Below are 23,648 nucleotides of genomic sequence, written 5' to 3'. Positions count from 1 at the left end.
GGCGGCTCCAGGCTGCAGGAGGGGCCGTGGCCGGCGGAGCAGCCGTCTCTGAGATAATTTGCGAGGGGGCCCCTGAGATTTCGACTGCCTAGGGGCCTCCACAGGGTTTAATCCAGCACTGACAGGGACCCTTGCTCTAGCCGGGCGGCTCCCGGACTGGTAACAGAATCCCCGTGGTCTGGGCACTCAAATTCTGGCCCTTGGTTGGCCGCTTCTTTTGGGACTTGAATACTGGCTGGGTAATCCAAGCAGAGCTGCCCCGCTGGGGAGGGCAGAAAGTCCCCCCCGGCTGCTTTTCCCCTGCCACTGGAAGAAGCCGTGACTATGGAAGGTTGAAGAAAGAACAGGGCTGTTCCCAGAGGCCGGCACCAGCCCCAGAAGGGGTGTGGAGTCTATAGTCTGTTTGGAGAAGAGTCTGGTGCTCCCCTGGAACAATGCAGAGGCCTAGGGTGGTCCATCTTTGTGGCGGATGCCAAGCCGGTAATCTAGTCCCGCCGGAGGAAGGAGCCCCCCAGGGAGGTCATTTTCTTCAACAGATGCTGCAAGCCCCCGATTTGGGGGCACCGGGAATGTTGTCGCGGTTCAGATCCGGAGGGATGGAGCCGTTGGGCCCCCAGATGTTCAGCTCCTCAAAGATGCCCATTTCGATCATCTCCTCTTGCCAGGGGATCGGGACGTTCCCCGTGGAGAATTCGTCGTAAAACGCCTTGTCCCTGTCGTCCAACATGACGCCTTTTACCGTGGAGAAGGCACCCACGTCGCTAATGTCCTTGGCGTAGACCACTTTGGGGTCCGGGACAAAGGGCGGGTCCAGCAGACCTGAGCACGGGCCGGGAGGGGAGGGGTGCCAGAGACAGAGAAGAGGGGTGGGGTGTGCAGAGGTGGTATCAATCATTCACAGAAGATCAACATTGAAGACTTGTTCTTTGGAAACCCTCTGGAGGAAGCCAGAGAGCTCCAAGAGAAACTTCTCCACATCCTTAGTAGACTACAGTTCCCAGGATTCCTTGTTCTTTGGAAACCCTCTGGAGGAGGCCAGAGAGCTCCAAGAGAAACTTCTCCACACCCTTAGTAGACTACAGTTCCCAGGATTCCTTGTTCTTTGGAAACCCTCTGGAGGAGGCCAGAGAGCTCCAAGAGAAACTTCTCCACACCCTTAGTAGACTACAGTTCCCAGGATTCCTAGGGGGCTCAAGGATTAGAATAAAAATCGTTGCGTGTGGATTAGAGATGGATTGTCCGGGACACCATTTTTGTGCAAGAAGTTGTTTCAGTTTAGCAAACCTTACAGAATTATTGGAATGACATATGAAGCTGCCTTCTACTGAATCAGACCCTCCTTGGTCCATCAAAGTCAGTCTTGTGTACTCAGACTGGCAGCGGCTCTCCAGGGTCTCAAGCTGAGGTTTTTCATGCTTACTTGCCTGGACCCTTTTAGTTGGAGATGCCGGGGATTGAACCTGGGACCTTCTGCTTACCAAGCAGATGCTCTGCCACTGAGCCACCGTCCCTCCCCTTCCCAGGAGTAACAGCAGAGGGTGTCCTGCTTCCCCACCCCCTAGAAAATGGCTGTTTTGAAGGATATCCCATATTCCTTCTCAGATCTTAGAGTTGCCACCTTTAGGGTTCATCTTCTGCTCTCTCTGTCTCTCCCTCTAGCAAAAGCAGGCAGGCTGCCTGACTACGATCTTCCTCTGGTTGGCAGGGGGGCTGAGGTGTCGCACAGAGCCCAGCTTTAGCTTGGCAGCTTGGAGCGGGCAGAGGGAAACGGACCCACCCCATCCCACCCACACTGGGCCCCACCTCTGGGCGAGACGAGAGGTTCTCACCTGCCTCGAGTCGGTTCCAGTTCATTTTTTGGAAGAGTGGGTGGTTCTTCACTTCCGAACTGGAGTTGTTTTTGAAGCCCAGGCGCTGGGCGGGGTCCTTGGCCATCAGTCCCTCACAGCAGGATTTGCACTCGGAACTGAACTTTTCATTGTATACCACAGGGTCGTTGAGGATGCGGCGGCTGACTTCCTTGTTCTCTACCTAAAAACATAAGAACATAAGAGAAGCTATGTTGGATCAGGCAAGTGGCCCATCCAGTCCAACATTCTGTGTCACATAAGAACAGAAGAGAAGCCATGTTGGATCAGGCCAAGGGCCCCTCCAGTCCACCACTCTGTGTCACATAAGAACAGAAGAGAAGCCATGTTAGATCAGGCCAGTGGCCCATCCAGTCCAACACTCTGTGTCACATAAGAACATAAGAGAAGCCATGTTGGATCAGGCAAGTGGCCCATCCAGTCCAACACTCTGTGTCACATAAGAACATAAGAGAAGCCATGTTGGATCAGGCCAGTGGCCCATCCAGTCCAACACTCTGTGTCACATAAGAACAGAAGAGAAGCCATGTTAGATCAGGCCAATGGCCCATCCAGTCCAACACTCTGTGTCACATAAGAGAAGCCATGTTGGATCAGGCCAGTGGCCCATCCAGTCCAACACTCTGTGTCACATAAGAACAGAACAGAAGCCATGTTGGATCAGGCCAGTGGCCCATCCAGTCCAACACTCTGTGTCACATAAGAACAGAACAGAAGCCATGTTGGATCAGGCCAATGGCCCATCCAGTCCAACACTCTGTGTCACATAAGAACATAAGAGAAGCCATGTTGGATCAGGCCAATGGGCCATCCAGTCCAACACTCTGTGTCACATAAGAACATAAGAGAAGCCATGTTGGATCAGGCAAGTGGCCCATCCAGTCCAACACTCTGTGTCACATAAGAACATAAGAGAAGCCATGTTGGATCAGGCCAATGGGCCATCCAGTCCAACACTCTGTGTCACATAAGAACATAAGAGAAGCCATGTTGGATCAGGCCAATGGGCCATCCAGTCCAACACTCTGTGTCACATAAGAACATAAGAGAAGCCATGTTGGATCAGGCCAATAGCTCATCCAGTCCAACACTCTGTGTCACATAAGAACAGAAGAGAAGCCATGTTGGATTAGGCCAATGGCCCATTCAGTCCAACACTCTGTGTCACATAAGAACAGAAGAGAAGCCATGTTGGATCAGGCCAATGGGCCATCCACTCCAACACTCTGTGTCACATAAGAACATAAGAGAAGCCATGTTGGATCAGGCCAATGGCCCCTCCAGTCCAACACTCTGTGTCACATAAGAACAGAAGAGAAGCCATGTTGGATTAGGCCAATGGCCCATCCAGTCCAACACTCTGTGTCACATAAGAACAGAAGAGAAGCCATTTTGGATCAGGCCAATGGGCCATCCACTCCAACACTCTGTGTCACATAAGAACATAAGAGAAGCCATGTTGGATCAGGCCAATGGCCCCTCCAGTCCAACACACTGTGTCACATAAGAACATAAGAGAAGCCATGTTGGATCAGGCCAATGTCACAAAGTGGCCAATATATATATACACACTGTAGCTAATAGCCACTGATGGACCTCTGCTGCATATTTTTATCCAGTCCCCTCTTGAAGCTGGCTATGCTTGTAGCCGCTGCCACCTCCTGTGGCAGTGAATTCCACATGTTGCTCACCCTTTGGGTGAAGAAGGACTTCCTTTTATCCGTTCTAACCCGACTGCTCAGGAATTTTATGGAATGCCCACGAGTTCTTGTATTGTGAGAAAGGGAGAAAAGGACTTCTTTCTCTACTTTCTCCATCCCATGCATCATCTTGTAAACCTCTCTCATGTCACCCCTCAGTCGACATTTCTCCAAGCTAAAGAGCCCCAAGCGTTTCAACCTTTCTTCATAGGGAAAGTGTTCCAACCCTTCAATCATTCTAGTTGCCCTTTTCTGCACTTTCCCCAATGCTATAATATCCTTTTTGAGGTGCGGTGACCAGAATTGTACACAGTATTCCATATGAAACTTCTCCATCGATTTATACAGGGGTATTAGGATACTGGCTGGGGTCTCTGTGATCCGCCTCAACCTTGGAAGTGCCCCTGCATCAGGAGATGGGCTGCCATGTTGACACCATTTGCCATATTTTCTCAGCATTTTTGTTTGATTCGTTTTGTCATTTCTGCATGCTGGGGGAGGAAGGGAAGTGTACCTTCTCCCCTCTGCTCCGGAATGCTCCTTTTGCTGCAATCATTTCGTACAGAGTTACACCCAAAGTGAAATAATCCACGCTGAAATCATATTCCACCCCTTTCAGGAGCTCTGGAGCCGTAAACCCTGCAGGTGGGAGAGAAGAAAGTGGGTTGGGGGCCCTGTGGGGGAATGTTTTCCCAAGCCCCCCCCCTTCAGAGCCTGCTCCCCAAATACTCACCTGGTGTGCCTGCAAATCCTTTGGTCTTCTCTTGCCCTTCTGGTATTTCTGTGGCCAAGCCTAAGTCTGAAATACGGACGTGCCCTAGAGGGAAGGGCAGGGCGATCAGACACCCAGAAAGGTGTGGGTATTAAATATGAAAAACAATTTAAAAAATATATATATATATATATGCAGAAACTGGGTCAGTCATTACAGGTCCTGATCTCAAAGTATCAAATCTGCTTTTAAAACAGAATTCTGCAGTCTTGATGTTAAAAAAACCCAGAAGGCGGTTCTGATTTTCTTTGGCTAAAGGCTTTTTTTGAGCCAGAACCTGCCCCAAAATGGCTGCCACAGAAGGTGGAACCAGCCCCAAAATGGCTGCCACAGAAGGTGGAACCAGCCCCAAAATGGCTGCCACAGAAGGTGGAACCAGCCCCAAAATGGCTGCCACAGAAGGTGGAATCAGCCCCCAAATGGCTGCCACAGGAGGTGGAACACAGTTCCTGCTGGCTTGATGTCAGGGGTGTGGCCTAATATGCAAATAAGTTCCTGCTGGGCTTTTTCTACAAAAAAAGCCCTGTGTGAAACAATGGTGATGCCAGGGGAGTGGCCTAATATGCAAATATGTTCCTGCTGGGCTTCTGCTACAAAAAAGCCCTGTATGAAACAATGGTGATGCCAGGGGGTGTGGGCTAATATGCAAAGGAGTTCCTGCTGGGCTTTTTCTACCAAAAAAAGAGGCCTGGCTAAGGGGAAATATCGGTAGTAATATTAGTAGAAAGCGCCATCAAGTTGAAGCTGACTTGTGGCGACGTACTTCCTTGGTGGTCTCCCATCCAAGTACTAACCTCCTATTTATCTTCTGAGATCTGGGAATGTAAAAATTGCTTCTTGGGAAGGGCTGTGGCTCAGGGGTGGAGCCTCTGCTTGGTGTGCAGAAGGTCCCAGGTTCGATCCCCAGCATCTCCAGTAAAGAAATCTGGCAGGAGGTTAGGGCTTGTTTTGAGCAGGGACGCACAGGAACGTAGCTCTGGCTGGCTTGGCGTCAAGGGGTGTGGCCTAATATGGAAAGCAGTTCCTGCTGGGCTTCTTCTATTAAAAAAAAGCGCCCTGCAGGAGGTGAAGCGAAAGACCTTTCTCTGCCTGAGACCCTGGAGAGCCGCTGTCCATCTGAATAGACAAGACTGACGTGGATGGACCCGGGGTCTGATTCAGTAGAAGGCAGCCTTGTGCGTTCCTGTGAGCAAACGTTTGGCCATCCCATAAGGCAGCTTTGTGTGTTTGGCTTTCCCCCCCTGGTCATTTAGCAAACCTGGACTTCAGCTCCTCAGATAAAGCAGATCTGGGGGCCTTCTAGGGTTGCCAATCCCCAGGTGGGGGCAGGGGATCCCCTGGTTTGGAGGCCCTCCCCCCGCTTCAGGGTCATCAGACAGCAGGCTGGGGAGGGAAATGTCTGCTGGGCACTCCGTCATTCTCTATGGAGATGTATTCCCATAGGAAATAATGGAGAATGGATCCATGGGTATCTGGGGCTCTGGAGGGGCTGTTTTTTGAGGTAGAGGCCCCAAATTTGCAGCGTAGCATCTGGTGTCTCTCTTCAAAACACCCTCCAGGTTTCAAAAAGATTGGACCAGGGAGTCCAATTCTATGTGCCCTAAAAGAAGGTGCCCCTATCCTTCATTATTTCCTAAGGAAGGAAGGCATTTAAAAGGTGTGCAGTCCTTTGAAATGTGATGGCCAGAACTCCCTTTGGAGTTCAGTTATAATTGTCACAACCTTGCTCCTGGCTCCACCCCCAAAGTCTCCTGGCTCCACCCACAAAGTCTCCTGGCTCCACCCCCAAAGTCCCCAGATATTTCTCGAATTGGACTTGGCAACCCTAGGGCCTTCCTGACTTCCCATATTTGGGTCACTTTACCTGCATCATCCAGCAAGACGTTCTCCGGCTTGAGGTCTCGGTAGACAATGCGGTTTTGGTGCAGATGCTCTAGGCCGCAGATGATCTGGGCCGCGTAGAAGACCGCCCGGGACTCTTCAAAGCCGGGGTTGTTCTCATCTACGTTATACATGTGGTACCTGGGGAAGAAGAGAGCATTCAGAAGCAGAGATACGTTTCCATACAGACGCAGAAGGGGAGTTTTCAAAACGGCCATCCAGATTTCCAAAATGCTCAAAGCTTAATTGTGCGGATTCTTATCTGGGAGAACCGGGTTTGATTCCCCACTCCTCCACTTGCAGCTGCTGGAATGGCCTTGGGTCAGCCAGAGCTCTCTTATCTGGAAGAACCGGGTTTGATTCCCCACTCCTCCACTTGCAGCTGCTGGAATGGCCTTGGGTCAGCCAGAGCTCTCTTATCTGGGAGAACCGGGTTTGATTCCCCACTCCTCCATTTGCAGCTGCTGGAATGGCCTTGGGTCAGCCAGAGCTCTCTTATCTGGGAGAACTGGGTTTGATTCCCCACTCCTCCACTTGAAGCTGCTGGAATGGCCTTGGGTCAGCCAGAGCGCTCTTATCTGGGAGAACTGGGTTTGATTCCCCACTCCTCCACTTGCACCCACTGGAATGGCCTTGGGTCAGCCAGAGCTCTCTTATCTGGGAGAACCGGGTTTGATTCCCCACTCCTCCACTTGCACCCACTGGAATGGCCTTGGGTCAGCCAGAGCTCTCTTATCTGGGAGAACCGGGTTTGATTCTCCACTCCTCCACTTGCACCTGCTGAAATGGCCTTGGGTCAGCCAGAGCTCTCTTATCTGGGAGAACTGGGTTTAATTCCCCACTCCTCCACTTGCAGCTGCTGGAATGGCCTTGGGTCAGCCAGAGCTCTCTTATCTGGGAGAACCGGGTTTGATTCCCCACTCCTCCACTTGCAGCTGCTGGAATGGCCTTGGGTCAGCCAGAGCTCTCTTATCTGGGAGAACCGGGTTTGATTCCCCACTCCTCCTCTTGCAGCTGCTGGAATGGCCTTGGGTCAGCCAGAGCTCTCTTATCTGGGAGAACCGGGTTTGATTCCCCACTCCTCCTCTTGCAGCTGCTGGAATGGCCTTGGGTCAGCCAGAGCTCTCTTATCTGGGAGAACCGGGTTTGATTCCCCACTCCTCCACTTGCAGCTGCTGGAATGGCCTTGGGTCAGCCAGAGCTCTCTTATCTGGGAGAACCGGGTTTGATTCCCCACTCCTCCACTTGCACCTGCTGGGATGGCTTTGGGTCAGCCATTGCTATTGCAGGAGTTGTTCTTGAAAGGGCAGCTTCTGGGAGAGCTCTCTCAGCCCAACCCACCTCACAGGGTGTCTGTTGTGGGGGAGGAAGGAAAAGGAGATTGTGAGCTGCTCTGAGACTGTGAGATTCGGGGTGGAGGACGGGATATAAATCCAATATCTTCCTCCCCCGTTTCAGGGTTATCAGAACCAGAGGAGGTGTTGAATGTCCACTGGGCATTCCATTATACCCTACAGAGACTGGTCCTCATAGGGTATAATGGAGAAATGATCCATGGGTATCTGGGGCTCTGAGGGGGAAAGCTGAGGTAGAGGCACCATATTTTCAGCATAGCATCTGGTGCCTCTCCTCAAAACACCCCCCAAGTATCAAAAAGATTGGACCAGTCAGTCCAATTCTGTGAGCCTCAAAATAAGGTGCCCCTATCCATCAATATTTCCAATGAAGGAATGGTATTTAAAAAGAGCGTGGTCCCTTTAAATGTTATGGCCAGAACTCAGTCATACTTGTCACAACCTTGATCCTGGCTCCACCCCCAGAATCTCTTGGCTCCACCCCCAAAGTCCCCAGATATTTCCTGAGTCAGACCTGGGAACCCCCAGATATTTCCCGAGTCAGCTCCCTTGCTCAGGGATCTGCAACCCTTTTGAGCCTGTGAACTCCTTTGGAATGCTGATGCAGTGTGATGTGTGGAGTCATAAAATGGCTGCCACAGGAGGCGAAACCAGCCCCAAAATGGCTGCCACAGAAGGTGGAACCAGCCCCAAAATGGCTGCCATAGGAGGTAGAACCAGCCACAAAGAGGCTGCCACAGGAGGAGGAACCAGCCCCAAAATGGCTGCCACAGAAGGTGGAACCAGCCCCAAAATGGCTGCCATAGGAGGAGGAACCATCCCCAAAATGGCTGCCACGGGAGGTGGAACCAGCCCCAAAATGGCTGCTGCAGAAGGTGGAACCAGCCCCAAAATGGCTGCCACAGGAGGCGGAAGCAGCCCCAAAATGGCTGCTGCAGCTTACTTTTAATCACACAGTGAACATCCTTATGTTGTAGTGACAGCTGCTGCCGAAGCAATATTTTTAGAAATTTGTACAGCCAATGAGAAGCTTTACTGGAGAAAAGCCCCACTCACTTCCTAAGAACACTTGATGGGCACCAGGAAAGGTCAGCAGGCAGCATGGTACCCATGGTGGGAACCAACATGGTGTGGGGAGAGGGCAGGGTGAAAAAAAATACAGTGCTGGCAGGAAGAAAATAAATAACTGCATCATTACTTGCAAGCACGGAAGCAAATTAAATCAGGCAAGGCTGTTCAAATTAATCAGGAGATTAACTGGGATTTTTTGCAAGCAAAGGATACGGGGAAACCCCGTTTTGGCTTTAAGGTCTCAATTACAAAGAAAGAAGGGAAGAACAGGTTTCGGAAATGCAGAAATACAGGGCTGCCCAGCTGCGTGCAGTCTGGCTGCGTGCGGGCGCACACCGGCACTGCAGAGAAGAGGCCGCGCAGGACCCCAGGGGTGACGGGGGAGGTCTGAGAAGGGGGCACAGTTGCAGCTGGAGGGTTGGAGACGTGATGAACAGGCTGGAGGAAAAATTGGAGGTAGAGAAACCTTTAGCCTGGCCTGGGGAGAGGTGGGGCTGGCTGGGCAGCCAGAGGGAAGACAGCTCTTTCAGCGTAGGGGAAACTGCTCCAGGAAGCTAAGGGGAATCCCAAGACTAAAGAGGGTCTGAACCTCCAGGTTCGGAGGGAGTTGCTGGGGGGTCAACAGCCATCACTTCTGCCCTGCTTCCTGGAAATCTCTGGTTTGCTGCCACACTACAAAACCCGATCTCTGGCTCAGTGGGGCTTGTGGAGAAACGCCATTTTAGTCAGTGGTGGTGCTTCATTTGGCAGGGGTCAGTAAATCCCTCAGCAAGCGTTGTAGCCTTCCCCTCACTCCCCCCCTCCCTTCCAGAGCCAAACCAACAACGCTAGGGGGAGAATCTCCTAGAGAGGCAGGAAGTGCTGTTGTTCCTTGCATGTGTTAGGCAGGAAGAGAAGCCAGATTTGAACTGGGGCTCGAGCGAGCATGTGGTGAGCAATGGAGGCTCCTGCCGGGGAGGCCCCCAGGCAGGCAGACTAAGTAAGTAATTCACAAGACAGGACAAGTTTAGATCAGGGCCAGCAGGACGCGTTTATAACACATTTTGTTTGTCAGGCTGTTTGCTGTGCGTGTGCTGTGCTGTGCTAACTGTTTTTGGTTTGTTTTTCTTTCCCTATACTTTTCTCTTTTAAATAAATGTTTTTTCTGTTTAAAATGCTGGCAGTCAAACTCTTTTGAGAAGGGGGCCCCGGGGAAGGGGGAAGGCATGCAGTTGGATACGGTGCCAATCCTCCAGGGGTGCCCCAAATAAGCGCTGAGGTCTCTGTGAAACCCAAGTGCAGGGTGGCAGAGAACCTGGAGGCCCAGCCTCATAGCTGGAGAGGGGGATTGGGAGTCCTGTTCCTCTCAATCTGAACCCCGGGACTGAGCAGGTGGTGGCAGCGAGCCCAAGGGGCAGGAGGAGAAATAGCTCCCTCCAGGAGTTGGCGACTCAATAGGGAGCTGACGGGACCGGGCCTGAAGGCAGAATCGGGCTGGTTCCGCCACAGGGCTCTTTCTTGATAGGCTTGCCAGCCTCCGGAGGAGGCAACCGATGGGAAAAGAAACGAACGGCGTGATCCTTGACGATGAGTCTCTCTACCCAGTAAAAATGTAAGTTTGAATGTTAAAGCACTTTCGTGAGAGCACCTTTGGTCTTTCAAGCACGGAGTTTGGACTTTAAGAGACTTTTGCGGGGGGACACTGAATATTTAACAATCGGGGCACTTTGTATTGTTGTGAATTGTGTGGTTTTTATTGGGAACATAATTGCGAGATGTGGGAGATTCAAGCTTTACAAATCATTTGGAAGAGAGTGGCAGTTTTGGTTCATTGTGGTGTACGTTAACCTCCGGGTGGGGCCTGACCTGGGATTACATCTCATCTCCAGTTGACAGAATGGAAAGAATGGATGTGGATCAGGGTTTGGAATTCTAGAAGAAGAAGAAGATGATGATATTGGATTTATATCCCGCCCTCCACTCCGAAGAGTCTCAGAGCGCCTCACAATCTCCTTTCCCTTCCTCCCCCACAACAGACACCCTGTGAGGTAGATGAAGATATTGGATTTATATCCCGCCCTCCACTCCGAAGAGTCTCAGAGCGGCTCACAATCTCCTTTCCCTTCCTCCCCCACAACAGACACCCTGTGATGTGGGTGGGGCTGAAAGAGCTCTGACAGCAGCTGCCTGTTCAAGGACAACTGTTACAAGAACTATGGCTGACTCAAGGCCATGCCAGCAGCTGCAAGCAGAGGAGTGGGGAATCAAACCCGCTTCTCCCAGATAAGAGTCCGCACACTTAACCACTACACCAAACTGGCTCTCTCTCTCTCTCTAGCAGGAGCTCCTTTGCATATTAGGCCATGCCTCCCAGATGTAGCCAATCCTCCAAGAACTTACAAAAAAGAGCCTTGTAAGCTTTTGGGAGGATTGGCTACATCAGGGAAATGTGGCCTAATATGCAAAGGAGCTCCTGGAAGAATTTCACCCCTGGATGTGGTGAAGGGTGGCGTTTACAACATGATGCCCTGTTGGGTCTCTCTGCTCTCCGTAGCCTACCGCTCCAAGTCCCCACCCCAACATTTCCAAGCATGTCCCAACCTGGAGTTGGCAACCCTGACTGGTTACAGGGAAGTCGCCTTCGACATGTGGGTCTGAACTTGGCAGCTGAACCAGCAAGTGGGATGGGCAGCGACCAGAGCGGCCCACGTTCTCTGCGCAAGCGGCAAACACCTTGGCAGCGCCAAGCGAGAGGGTTTTGGGGGATGAATGGCACCCTTACCTGAGGTCTCCGCCGTTCATCAACGTCATGACGAGGCAGAGATCGTGCTTGGTCTGGAAGGCGTACGCCAACGTGACGATGAAGCGGCTGTGAACTTTGGCCAGGATCCTCTGCTCCGTAATCGCTCCCTGGGAAAGAATGAGCGAGACTTACTCATCCACGCTTTGCCTTCCCACCTCTCAGGCTGGGTGCCCCCCAAACAGCACTGTCTCCCGCCCCCGGATGGTTCTGCATGCCTTTGCACAAGTCATTCTCTTCTCCTAGCCATGGGGTGGGTGGCAGTGATGGGAAGGGGAGGGGCTTTTACAGGAACACAGTTCTGGCTGGCTTGGCGTCAGGGGGTGTGGCCTAGTATGCAAATGAGTCCCTGCTGGGCTTTTCCTGCTGGAAAAAAGAAACCCTGGGAAGGGGCCTCAATTTGCAGCTGACTTCTGGCGACCCCGTAGGGCTTTCAAAACAAGAGATGAGCGGAGGTGGCTTGCTGTTGCCTGTCTCTGCGTTGCAGCCCTGGTCTTCCTTGCTGGTCTCCCATTCTAGTACTTAGTACTGCTTAGTTGCTGAGAGCTAATGAGACCTGGGTTACCCTGGGCCATCTAGGGTAGGGAAGCCATCAGGAGGGCAAAAGTACATAAATTCCCCTTTCTGGACCCCTGGAATTTTGATTTGGCCCCCTTCTGCCTTGCTCATGAACACAAAAAACTGCCTTCTTCCAGCCCTGCATGTACAACCTGCCTGTACATGCATGCGCCTGTTGGTGAGAAGAACAACATTGAACACCTTAAAGCAAGGGTGTCAAACATGCAGCCCAGGGGCCAAATCAGGCCACCAGAGGGCTCCTATCAGGCCCCCGAGCAACTGGCTGTAATCTGCTTCCTTCTCCCTCTCTCTTGCGTCTTTCTGCATCACAGCTTGCTTTGCCAGGCTTGCTCAATCGCACGGGAGCTACAGAGCAAAGCCTCTATTTTCTCCATTGGCTGAGGCTCTTCCCTTGGGGAGGAAAGGGGGAAGGAGAGCTTGGTTTGCCAGGCTCTCTCAATCGCACAGCAGAGCTACTGAGCCAAGCCTCTCTTCTTTCTATTGGCTGAGGCTCCTCGCCCACTAGTCTCCTGCAGAAGGAAGGAAAGAGCCAGAGCTTCCTTTGCCCAGTTCCCTGGATCCCATGGGAGAGATACAAAGAAAGCACCTTTAAGACCAAGGAGTGCTAATGTTTTCAGGTTTTTTAAAAAAAATCTTTAATTGTGTTTGACTGTGTCCATTATAAAGTTTATAGCTCTGCTATCTAATCTTAAAAAGGTACATGCATGGTCCAGCCCAACAAGGTCTCATTTATGTAAGACTGGAGGGGCCATTGGCCTGATCCAACATGGCTTCTCTTATGTTCTTCTGTGACACAGAGTGTTGGACTGGATGGGCCTTTGGCCTGATCCAACATGGCTTCTCTTATGTTCTTCTGTGACACAGAGTGTTGGACTGGATGGGCCATTGGCCTGATCCAACAGGGCTTCTCTTATGTGACACAGAGTGTTGGACTGGAGGGGCCATTGGCCTGATCCAACATGGCTTCTCTTATGTTCTTCTGTGACACAGAGTGTTGGACTGGATGGGCCATTGGCCTGATCCAACATGGCTTCTCTTATGTTCTTATGTGACACAGAGTGTTGGACTGGATGGGCCTTTGGCCTGATCCAACATGGCTTCTCTTATGTTCTTCTGTGACACAGAGTGTTGGACTGGATGGGCCATTGGCCTGATCCAACATGGCTTCTCTTATGTTCTTCTGTGACACAGAGTGTTGGACTGGAGGGGCCATTGGCCTGATCCAACATGGCTTCTCTTATGTTCTTCTGTGACACAGAGTGTTGGACTGGATGGGCCATTGGCCTGATCCAACATGGCTTCTCTTATGTTCTTATGTGACACAGAGTGTTGGCCTGGATTGGCCATTGGCCTGATCCAACATGGCTTCTCTTCTGTTCTTATGTGACACAGAGTGCTGGACTGGATGGGCCATTGGCCTGATCCAACATGGCTTCTCTTATGTTCTTATGTGACACAGAGTGTTGGACTGGATGGGCCATTGGCCTGATCCAACATGGCTTCTCTTATGTTCTTATGTGACTCAGAGTGTTGGACTGGCTGGGCCATTGGCCTGATCCAACATGGCTTCTCTTATGTTCTTATGTGACACAGAGTGTTGGCCTGGATTGGCCATTGGCCTGATCCAACATGGCTTCTCTTATGTTCTTATGTGACTCAGAGTGTTGGCCTGGATTGGCCATTGGCCTGATCCAACATGGCTTCTCTTATGTTCTTATGTGACACAGAGTGTTGGCCTGGATTGGCCATTGGCCTGATCCAACATGGCTTCTCTTATGTTCTTATGTGACACAGAGTGTTGGCCTGGATTGGCCATTGGCCTGATCCAACATGGCTTCTCTTATGTTCTTATGTGACTCAGAGTGTTGGCCTGGATTGGCCATTGGCCTGATCCAACATGGCTTCTCTTGTGTTCTTATGTGACTCAGAGTGTTGGACTGGATGTGCCATTGGCCTGATCCAGCATGGCTTCTCTTCTGTTCTTATGTGACACAGTGTGTTGGACTAGATGGGCCATTGGCCTGATCCAACATGGCTTCTCTTATGTTCTATGAAGGAGAGCCCAACACTTCCTGAGGAAGCCTTCCTGCTACTTCAAGGGGAGGAAATGTCTGCTGGGCACTCCATTATACTCTGTGGAGACCCATCCCCATACGGTATAATGGAAAATCGATTTGTGGGTTTCTGGGACTTTTGGAGGGCTGTTTTTTGTGGCACAGGCTCCAAATTTCCAGAGTGTTGGACTGGATGGGCCATTGGCCTGATCCAACATGGCTTCTCTTCTTTTTTTCTTCTTTTTTTTTTAACTCATGTTTTTTTTTTTAATGAACCAAAGTTTATTTCAGTCAACAAACATAATTTCCAAAAAAAAGAAAAAAACATATATCCACTGCGGTTTGAATATGGATAGGTTTAAACAACAAAGAATCAAAACTATAAACAAACCACCTCGATAGTATAACCTATCCCCAATCTTCCATATGGGGCTGAGTGCAGTATCAGACCAGTATCAAACATTTTATCTCCTCAACAAACTATCTTGCACCTAATGTCAGCAATATTACCTTTACCTCTAATATTACCTTTATATTTCATCTTCTCAACAATCTTTCTTATACACAATATCAACAATATTACCTTTACCTCTAATCATTTCTACCTTAGTTCCTTTTTAACCATATATAAAATTTTTCCCATTTTTTTATTGCTTCGGCTTTGGATATCCCTTTTAAGACATTTGAAAGAATATCCATCTCCGCAACTTGCAGTATTTTATCTACCACCTCCTCAAGTTTTGAATACTCTTTTTGTCTCCAATGCTTGGCGTATACTATTCTTGCCGCTGTTAGGACATATATTGTTAAGTATTCATCCTCCTGAGGGACTTCCTTCCTCACTAATGAAAGTAACATCGCTTCAGGTTTGAGCTGCCAATTTATGTTTAGCATCGTCTTCAGCATCTCAAACAAAATTTCTTTGCCAATTTGCATGTCCACCAAAGGTGGAAAAATGAACCAGTCTTTGACCCACATTTCCAACATGTAGGTGGGGTGGAGGTATTAATCTTGGTATTAAACAAGGTATTAATCTTGTTTAATTGCAGTGGGGTGATGTGCCACCTGTGAAATAACTTAAAGAAGTTTTCTCTAAGATTAATTGGCTTAATCACTTTATAATTCATTTTCCAAAAACGTGACCATGTTTCTAAATCTATATTTTTCGTCAGGTTTTTGGACCATTTCAACATTACTTCCTTAATGACTTCATCCTCTAATTTCATCTGCATTATATAGTTATAAGTTTTTTTAATCACTTTATCCAGCTTGTTTGTTAAAATTTTATCGAAATCAAATTTGGAGCTAGTAAACCCAATCATTTTATCCTTATTGAATTTAGCCATTACCAGAGTCATGGTCCACCAGTCTAAGTTTATACCTTTCGCCTCTAATTCCTCTTTCCCCTTTATTTTATCATTTCCGTCTAGAAGGTCTTGGTATCTGACAATCTTAGAGTACTCTCTTAACTGTGGCTGAATTGCGGCTTCAATAGGCGATATCCATCTCGGGACCTTACTGTATATATATTTTTTAAGTTTTTGCCAAACATTATGTAACCCTTTACGAATCAAATGATTGACAAAATACTTCTGTGTTTTATCCGCGTACCATAAATTAAAGTGCCAACCATTTTGGAGATCAAAGCCTTCCAAGGTTAGTATTCTTTTATTTTCAAGAGCTATCCAGTCACGCAACCAAACGACGCCACATGCTAAGTGATAGTTTTCTCAGTCTGGCAGACCTAAACCTCCATTTTCCTTGGTATCCGTTAAAATTTTCCATTTAATTCTCGGTTTCTTGTCTAACCAGATAAAGGATCTAATCATCTGTTCTAACTTGACCATAAAGATTTTTCTAGTTGCAAAATTAACCAGTTGAAATAAAAACAACACCTTTGGTAGAATATACATCTTAATCAATGCTATTCTGCCCATAAAAGACAATTGCAAAGTACGCCATTTCTTTAACTTACATTCAAGTTGTTTTAACAGAGGTTCATAATTAAGTTCATAAATGTTACTACATTTACTACTCAACATTATCCCCAGATATCTTACTTTCGTTTCTCTCTGAAAACCTGTTCTCCTTTCAATCGTCTGGATATCTTGGGTAGAGATATTTTTTGTTAAGATCTTAGACTTTTTGTAGTTAATCTTTAATCCTGCAACTTGCCCGTAATCATTTAACTCTTTCAACACTTCATCGGTTGATTCTAATGGATCTTGTATAATTAAAACCAGATCATCAGCATATGCTAACACTTTATATACTTCATCTTTAATCTTTAAACCTTTTATTTCATTATTATTTCTTAAGGACTCCAATAAAATGTCTAAAGATAACACAAAAAGTAACGGAGAGAGTGGACAGCCTTGTCTGGTGCCTTTTCTTAAGTTAATTTCTTCTGTCAGGTCTCCGTTCACAATTATTTTAGCTCTTTGATCTTTATAAATGGCTTTCACATTTTGGATAAAGTCTACACCAAAATCCATCATCTTTAATTGACAAAACATAAAGTTCCAATCTAAGTTATCAAATGCCTTCTCCGCATCTTAAAAAAATAAAGCCAATTGTTTCTTTCCAGTAATTTCATAGTATTCTAATACATTTAATATAGTTCTTAGATTGGCGCTCATATGCTGTTTTGGTAGGAACCCTGTTTGATCTATGTGGATTAAATTACTTAATACCTTCTTTAGCCTGTTGGCCAAAATAGCTGAATATATTTTGTAATCCACGTTCAGTAGTGAGATTGGCCTATAGTTCCTAACCTCGTCTAATCCTTGAGTTGTTTTCGGGATAAGTGTTATATTCGCCAGTTTCCAGGAATCCAGTATGTCTGCTTTAGTCCAGACCTTTTCAAGAACATCTTTAAAATGATTAATTAAGGTATCTTTAAGCACAATGTAGTATTCCGCTGGAATGCCATCTGGGCCCGCAGCTTTGTTTTTCTTCAGTTTGCTCCAGGCTTCTTCAATTTCATACATCACGATAGGACAATTCAATCCTTCCCTTTGTTCTAAGGTTAATTTTGGCAGGGATTTTTTCAACAGATACTCTTCTTGCTGTACTCTGTTCAACTGTCTTACTTCATAGAGTTGCTTATAATAATCCTCTATTATTGCTTTCATTGCTTCGGCAGCACATATACTAAAATTGGAACGATACAGAGAAGATTAGCATGGCACTGCGCAACATGGCTTCTCTTCTGTTCATATGTGACTCGGAGTGTTGGACTGGATGGGCCATTGGCCTGATCCAACATGGCTTCTCTTACGTTCTTATGTGACACAGAGTGTTGGACTGGATGGGCCATTGGCCTGATCCAACATGGCTTCTCTTGTGTTCTTATGTGACACAGAGTGTTGGGCTGGAGGGGCCATTGGCCTGATCCAACATGGCTTCTCTTATGTTCTTATGTGACACAGAGTGTTGGACTGGATGGGCCATTGGCCTGATCCAACATGGCTTCTCTTGTGTTCTTATGTGACACAGAGTGTTGGGCTGGATGGGCCATTGGCCTGATCCAACATGGCTTCTCTTACGTTCTTATGTGACACAGAGTGTTGGACTGGATGGGCCATTGTGTCACATAAGAGAAGCCATGCTGGATCAGGCCAAAGGCCCATCCAGTCCAACATTCTGTGTCACATAAGAACATAAGAGAAGCCATGTTGGATCAGGCCAATGGCCCATCCAGTTCAACACTCTGTGTCACATAAGAACAGAAGAGAAGCCATGTTGGATCAGGCCATTGCCCCATCCAGTCCAACACTCTGTGACAAATAAGAACATAAGAGAAGCCATGTTGAATCAGGCCAATGGCCCATCCATTTCAACACTCTCTGTCACATAGGAGAGGCCATGTTGGATCAGGCCAATGGCCCATCCAGTCCAACACTCTGTGTCACATAAGAACATAAGAGAAGCCATGCTGGATCAGGCCAATGGCCCATCCAGTTCAACACTCTGTGTCATATAAGAGAGGCCATGTTGGATCAGGCCAATGGCCCATCCAGTCCAACACTCTGTGTCACATAAGAACAGAAGAGAAGCCCTGTTGGATCAGGCCAGTGCCCCATCCAGTCCAACACTCTGTGTCACATAAGAACATAAGAGAAGCCCTGTTGGATCAGGCCAATGGCCCATCCAGTTCAACACTCTGAGTCACATAAGAACATAAGAGAAGCCATGTTGGATCAGGCCAATGGCCCATCCAGTCCAACACTGTGTCACACAGTTGCCAAAAAACCCCTAGGTGCCATCAGGAGGTACATCAGTGGGGCCAGGACACTAGAAGCCCTCCCACTGTTTTCCCCCCAAGCACCAACAATACAGAGCATCACTTGCCCCAGATATTTCCATCAATATGCTGTGGCTAATAGCCACTGATGGACCTTTGCTCCATATATTTATCCAATCTCCTTTTGAAGCTGTCTATGCTTGCAGCCGTCGCCACCTCCCGTGGCAGTGAATTCCACGTTTTATTTATTTATTTATTTTAATTTGTATTCCGTCCTTTCCCACAAGCAGACTCTTGGCGAAGAAGTACTTCACCTTTGGGTGAAGAAGGACTTCCTTTTAACCGTTCTAACCCGACTGCTCAACAATTTCATCGAATGCCCATGAGTACTTGTATTGTGAGAAAGGGAGAAAAGGACTTCTTTCTCTACTTTCTCCATCCTATGCAGAATCTTGTAAACCTCTCTCATGTCACCCCGCAGTCGACGTTTCTCCAAGCTAAAGAGCCCCAAGCGTTTTAACCTTTCTTCATAGGGAACGTGATCCAACCCTTTAATCATTCTAGTTGCCCTTTTCTGCACTTTTTCCAATGCTATAAACAGAGGTGTCGAATGTATTTGTTATGAGGGCCAGATCTGACATATGAGGGCCATGCCTGTTTGGGCCGAGCCCTGTCAGGCCGGGCCATGTGTGTACCTATTTAAGTTTAGGTAGCAGAGATATAAATTTTATAAAAAACACAGACAAACAAAAATGTATTTTAAAAAAAACCTTAAAACATGCTTAAAACGTTTGCACTCATTGGTTTTAAAGGTGCTTTGCTTGTATTTCTCCCATGGGATCTAAGGAATGGGGCAAAGGAAACTCCGGCTCTTTCCTTCCTTCCTCAGGGGACCAGGAGGGGGAGGGCCTCAGCCAATAGAAGAAAGAGAGACTTGGCTCAGGAGCTCTGGCTGTGCAACTGAGAGAGCCCGGCAAAGCAAGCTATTCCTCCCCAAGGAAGGAGCCTCATCCAATGCTCTGTAGCTGCTGTGCGATTGAGCAAGCCTAGCAAAGCAATCTTGTTATGCAAGAAGGAAGCAAGATATAGGGAGAAGGAAGCAGATGACAGCCAGTTGCTCAGGGGCCTAATAGGAGCTCTCCAGGGGCCTGATTCAGCCCCCGAACTGCATGCTTGGCACCCCTGCTATAATATCCTTTTTGAGGTGCTGTGACCAGAATTGCACACTGTACTCCAAATGAGACCACACCATTGATTTATGCAGGGGCATTATGATACTGGCTGATTTGGTTTCAATTCCCTTCCTAATAATTCCCAGCAAGCGACTTTGGCATCCTCTTCGGGAGCTGCAGTCAACAGTGCATCAAGGACTATTACGCCACATGTCCGCGAGAGAGGTCTCTAGGAGGGCGGCACCAACAGCTCATCTCCCAGTAGCCGAGGATGGCCCTACCCCACCCCTAGCTTGGGAAGTCATGACACTGATGCGCCCTGACACCTTCTTCGTGGGAGCCGCAACCCGAGCCCGTGAGCGGCTAAGTCGCAAGCTTCTTTTGGCAGCGGGATTAGCATGGCTAATTTTACCGGGCCGAAAATAATTCCGGGATAGGATAATTCTGGGATAGGTGCGTTAGCCTGACCCGGGGCGGAGGGGAGGGAAAAACTGGTGAGCTGAGCGCACAGAAAGGAAATGGCACATGGCTGTTCCCAGTCTAGTACAAAGTTACAGGTGTCCGATTGCTGCGCAGTGGCCATCAGAATAGGGTGGCCAGGTCTAATTCAAAAAATATCTGGGGACTTTGAGGGTGCAACCGGGAGAATTTGGGGGTGGAGCCAGGAGCTAAGTTGTGACAAGCATAACTGAACTCCAAAGGGAGCTCTGGCCATCACATTTCAAGGGACCGCACACCTTTTCAATGCCTTCCCTCCATTGGAAATAATGGATGAGGGCACCTTCTTTGGGGGCTCATAGAATTAGACCCCCTGTTCTAATCTTTTTGAAACTTGGAGGGTGCTTTGAGGAGAGGCCCTGGGTGCTATGCTGCAAATTCGGCATCTCTACCTCAAAAATCAGGCCTCTCCACCAGAGCCCCAGATACCCCGGAATCAATTCTCCATTATCCCCTATGGGAATTGGTCTTCATAGGGAATAATGGCAGACATTTCCCTCCTCCCCCCCACTTTCTGATGACCCTGAAGCGGGGGGAGGGCCTCCAAACCGGGGGATCCCCTGCCCCCACAGCTCCTAGAGATTTGGGGTCAGTGCCTGTGGAGGCAGGAGAGGGTAATCTGGAGGGGAATTTCAGCTAGGCTCTATGATATGCCATAGAGTTTGCCATCTGGAGCAGCCATTTGCTTCAGGGGAATTGACCTCTGTGGTCCTGAGATCAGGTGTCCTTCTGGGAGACCTCCAGGCCTTACCTGGAGAGCCGGTAGCAGAGATTTGTGAACGCATGCATTGATCCATGAATGAATTCAGTGTGCTGTGGCTCCAGTAAAAGCAGCATTGAGAGAAGGCTGACGAAGGGTTACTCCTACGAAACCGTAAATAATCCAGGAAATACGCTCTTTGTTCTCTCTAAGAGAAGTGGTGCCCCCAACTGCACCCGAGGTCCGGACTCCAAAAAGCAGCAAAAGGCAAAGCCTCTAAGACCTTGACAAGGAAAACGGACTGGGGGAGCGATGAGAGGGTGTGCGTTCTAATGTTTTGCTGCATGTATTGTTTCATATTGCACTATATGCTTATTTGCACACTTTATGTGTGAGAGTAATAATTCAACCGGTGCAGTTTTGAATTTTGCCCCTGGATAAAATGGATGCTTTGAAGAATGGGGTCTATGGCATGAGGCCCCTCCCCTCCTCGCTGAGGCCCCTCCCCTCCTCAAACCCCACCCTCTCTCAGATCCAACCCTCCCCCCAAGTCTCCAGGTATTTTCCAACACAGACCTGGCAGCTTTAGGGGAACAGGGACCCCAGTGGGGTACAATGCCACCGGGACACCCCCCCCCTCCAAAGCAGCTAGTTACTGCAGGGGAACTGATCTATCTGCCCTCCACAGCTTCAATCCTCAAAATCGTGGGGGTGGCAAAATTATGGCCTTTTTGTGCCCTGCAGTTTGGGTTGCTTTAAAGGTTGGCCAGCCAGTTTGGTGTAGTGGTTAAGTGTGCGGACTCTTATCTGGGAGAACCGAGTTTGATTCCCCACTCCTCCACTTGCACCTGCTGGAATTCCATCCCCTGACTTTACCAACTGAATTTGGATTTACTTAGGACCGGTGGGCTGCCTTTCCCTGCCCCACAAAAACAAAGGACAATAGGATCAAAACTAGGGCTACCAAGTTCCCGCCGGTTTTCCCCGGTTTGGTGGGCCCCAATCCACCCACAGAGAGCAGGGCTCCGGGGGATCCCCGCCCCCAAAGAGTCCCATTGGTGTGTGGTGCAATTACTTCACCTGGAAGTGACGTATTGCGCTGGGCACGTCGTTAGGGTTGCCAAGTCCAATTCAAGAAATATCTGGGGACTTTGGAGGTGGAGCCAGGAGACTTTGGGGGTGGAGCCAGGAGACATTTGGGGTGGAGCCAAGATCAAGGCTGTGACAAGTAGAATTGAACTCCAAAGGGAGTTCTGGCCATCACATTTAAAGGACGGCACACCTTTTCAATTCCTTCCTTCCAATAATGAAGGATAGGCACACCTTCTTTTGGGGCTCATAGAATTGGGCCCCCTGGTCCAATCTTTTTGAAACTTGGGGGGTGTTTTGGGGAGAGGCACTAGATGCTATACTGAAAATTAGGTGCCTCTACCCCAAAAAACAGCCCCCCCAGAGCCCCAGATACCCGCAGATCGATTTTCTGTGCTTTTCTATGGGAATAAATCTCCATAGGGAATCAAAGAGTTCCCAGCAGACATTTCCCTCCCCTCCCCCCGCTTTCTGACGACCCTGAAGCGGGGGGAGGGCCTCCAAACCGGGGGATCCCCTGCCCCCACCTGGGGATTGGCAACCCTACACGTCATGCAGGGATGCTCTAGGAAATAGTAGGAAACTCTATGGTTTCATACGGGGACACTAGCAATTTTTTGGGGGGGAACTCTATGATACCATGGCAACCCTAATTGAAATGCAACTGTATGTTATGAACGGGTTTAGAACGTATGCTCTTCACCTCATAGCCCTGCCGTTTCTTCAGCCGCTTCTTGCTGAGGCGCTTGTTGGCGTACATCTTGCCCGTGGCGCGCATCTGACACGCGCACACCTCCCCGAAGCCCCCCTTCCCCAGGACCCGGAATTCCAGGAACCACTCCTCTGACACGCTCTGGGACTCTAGCCACTTGAACTGGAGGAAGCGGCAAAAGTGGAGACTCTCTTTGTACTTGGCGAAGGCCATCTCCTCCAGGTACTTCAGCAGGTGTTGCTCGGACTCTTTGAAGAGGTCAGCGTGACCATGTTTGGCGTCTTCCTTCACCCTCATGATGGCCTTCTCCTCCAGAAAGGAGCAGAACTCCTTGGAGGCTGAGTCAAAGTACCTGTTGATGCTCTGCTGGGCGTTTTGGGGCCTCTCAGACTCGTTAGCGATGCTGTACGCCTCCATGTCCGACCACAGGCCGGCCGCTGACCTGAACTCATCCGTCTCCTCGAGGAACTGTTGGAAGAGCTTCTTGCCGATGGGCTGCCTCACGCAGATGTAGTTGAAGTCCAGGTCCAAGGAGTCCTTGAGGTGTTCACATTGGGTAATATGTGGCAGCTTCAGTCTGGCTCGCATCCTCCGGTCCCGGCCGGAGCTTATGCTGGCGTCCCCACGGGCAGTCACGTAGGCCGTGTTGGCCACCATGGTCTCTAGACCGCCAATGTCCATGATGAAGTCAGGTCACCTGTGAGGTGGGGACACAAAGACATTTGGAGCTAGGGTTGCCGGCAAAGAGCAGGCGAAATGGTGCCCTCCATCACTGGCTCGTTGCAGCTAGGGTTGCCAACCACCAGGGGGGGCCTGGAGAGCTCCCACTTTCACAACGGACCTCCAGCTAAAGAAAATGGCTGCTAGGGAGGGTGGAGTCTATGGCAATGTACCCTGCTGAGGCCCCTCCCCTCCCCAAACCCCACCCTCTCCTGGATCCAACCCCAAAGGTATTTTCCAACACAGACCTGGTAACCCTATTTGGAGTGGAGAGTTGCTTTGCCCGAGTGGCAGCCCAGCGCCAGCTAGGTCTTCCAGCCTCCAGGTGGGACAGGTATACAGCCAAAGGCATCCACGTCAAGAGAAACCTCGATAATTTAAATCAGGGGTGGCCAGCGGTAGCTCTCCGGATGTTTTTTGCCTACAGCTCCCATCAGCCCCAGCCAGCATGG

At 49.2% G+C, this 23,648-nt stretch overlaps 1 protein-coding gene and 1 non-coding gene across 2 annotated transcripts; one reads left to right on the top strand and one right to left on the bottom strand.

Annotated features, from left to right (window-relative positions):
• Positions 1-529: 529 nt before the first annotated feature.
• On the bottom strand, positions 530-23,167 carry GRK1 (G protein-coupled receptor kinase 1). The gene is made up of 7 exons (XM_060255648.1): positions 22,468-23,167; positions 11,409-11,536; positions 6,205-6,362; positions 4,302-4,385; positions 4,083-4,207; positions 1,830-2,031; positions 530-819 (listed from the first exon to the last, which is right to left on the bottom strand). The coding sequence occupies exons 1-7, from the start codon at positions 23,155-23,157 to the stop codon at positions 530-532; spliced, it is 1,677 nt and encodes a 558-aa protein (XP_060111631.1). The 5' UTR covers positions 23,158-23,167.
• Positions 17,193-17,295, top strand: LOC132584905 (U6 spliceosomal RNA). Its single transcript, XR_009556280.1, has one exon. It is a non-coding gene; the product is annotated as a U6 spliceosomal RNA (small nuclear RNA).
• Positions 23,168-23,648: the final 481 nt, after the last annotated feature.

The sequence above is a fragment of the Heteronotia binoei genome, chromosome 15 (genome assembly GCF_032191835.1).
Source record: "Heteronotia binoei isolate CCM8104 ecotype False Entrance Well chromosome 15, APGP_CSIRO_Hbin_v1, whole genome shotgun sequence".
NCBI classification, from domain to species: Eukaryota; Metazoa; Chordata; class Lepidosauria; order Squamata; family Gekkonidae; genus Heteronotia; species Heteronotia binoei.
Note: the sequence above shows the minus strand (reverse complement) of the source record. Positions and strands in the feature narration are given on the sequence as shown.

Bases quoted from the DNA above. Each gene is read 5' to 3' on its own strand.
- GRK1 (XM_060255648.1), bottom strand. From the start codon at position 23,157: ATGGACATTGGCGGTCTAGAGACCATGGTGGCCAACACGGCCTACGTG. The intron at 11,537-22,467 runs GTGAAGAGCATA...ATTCTTTCCCAG, and splicing joins AGAAACGGCAGGGCTATGAG to GGAGCGATTACGGAGCAGAG. The intron at 4,208-4,301 runs GTGAGTATTTGG...TCCCACCTGCAG, and splicing joins AGGATTTGCAGGCACACCAG to GGTTTACGGCTCCAGAGCTC.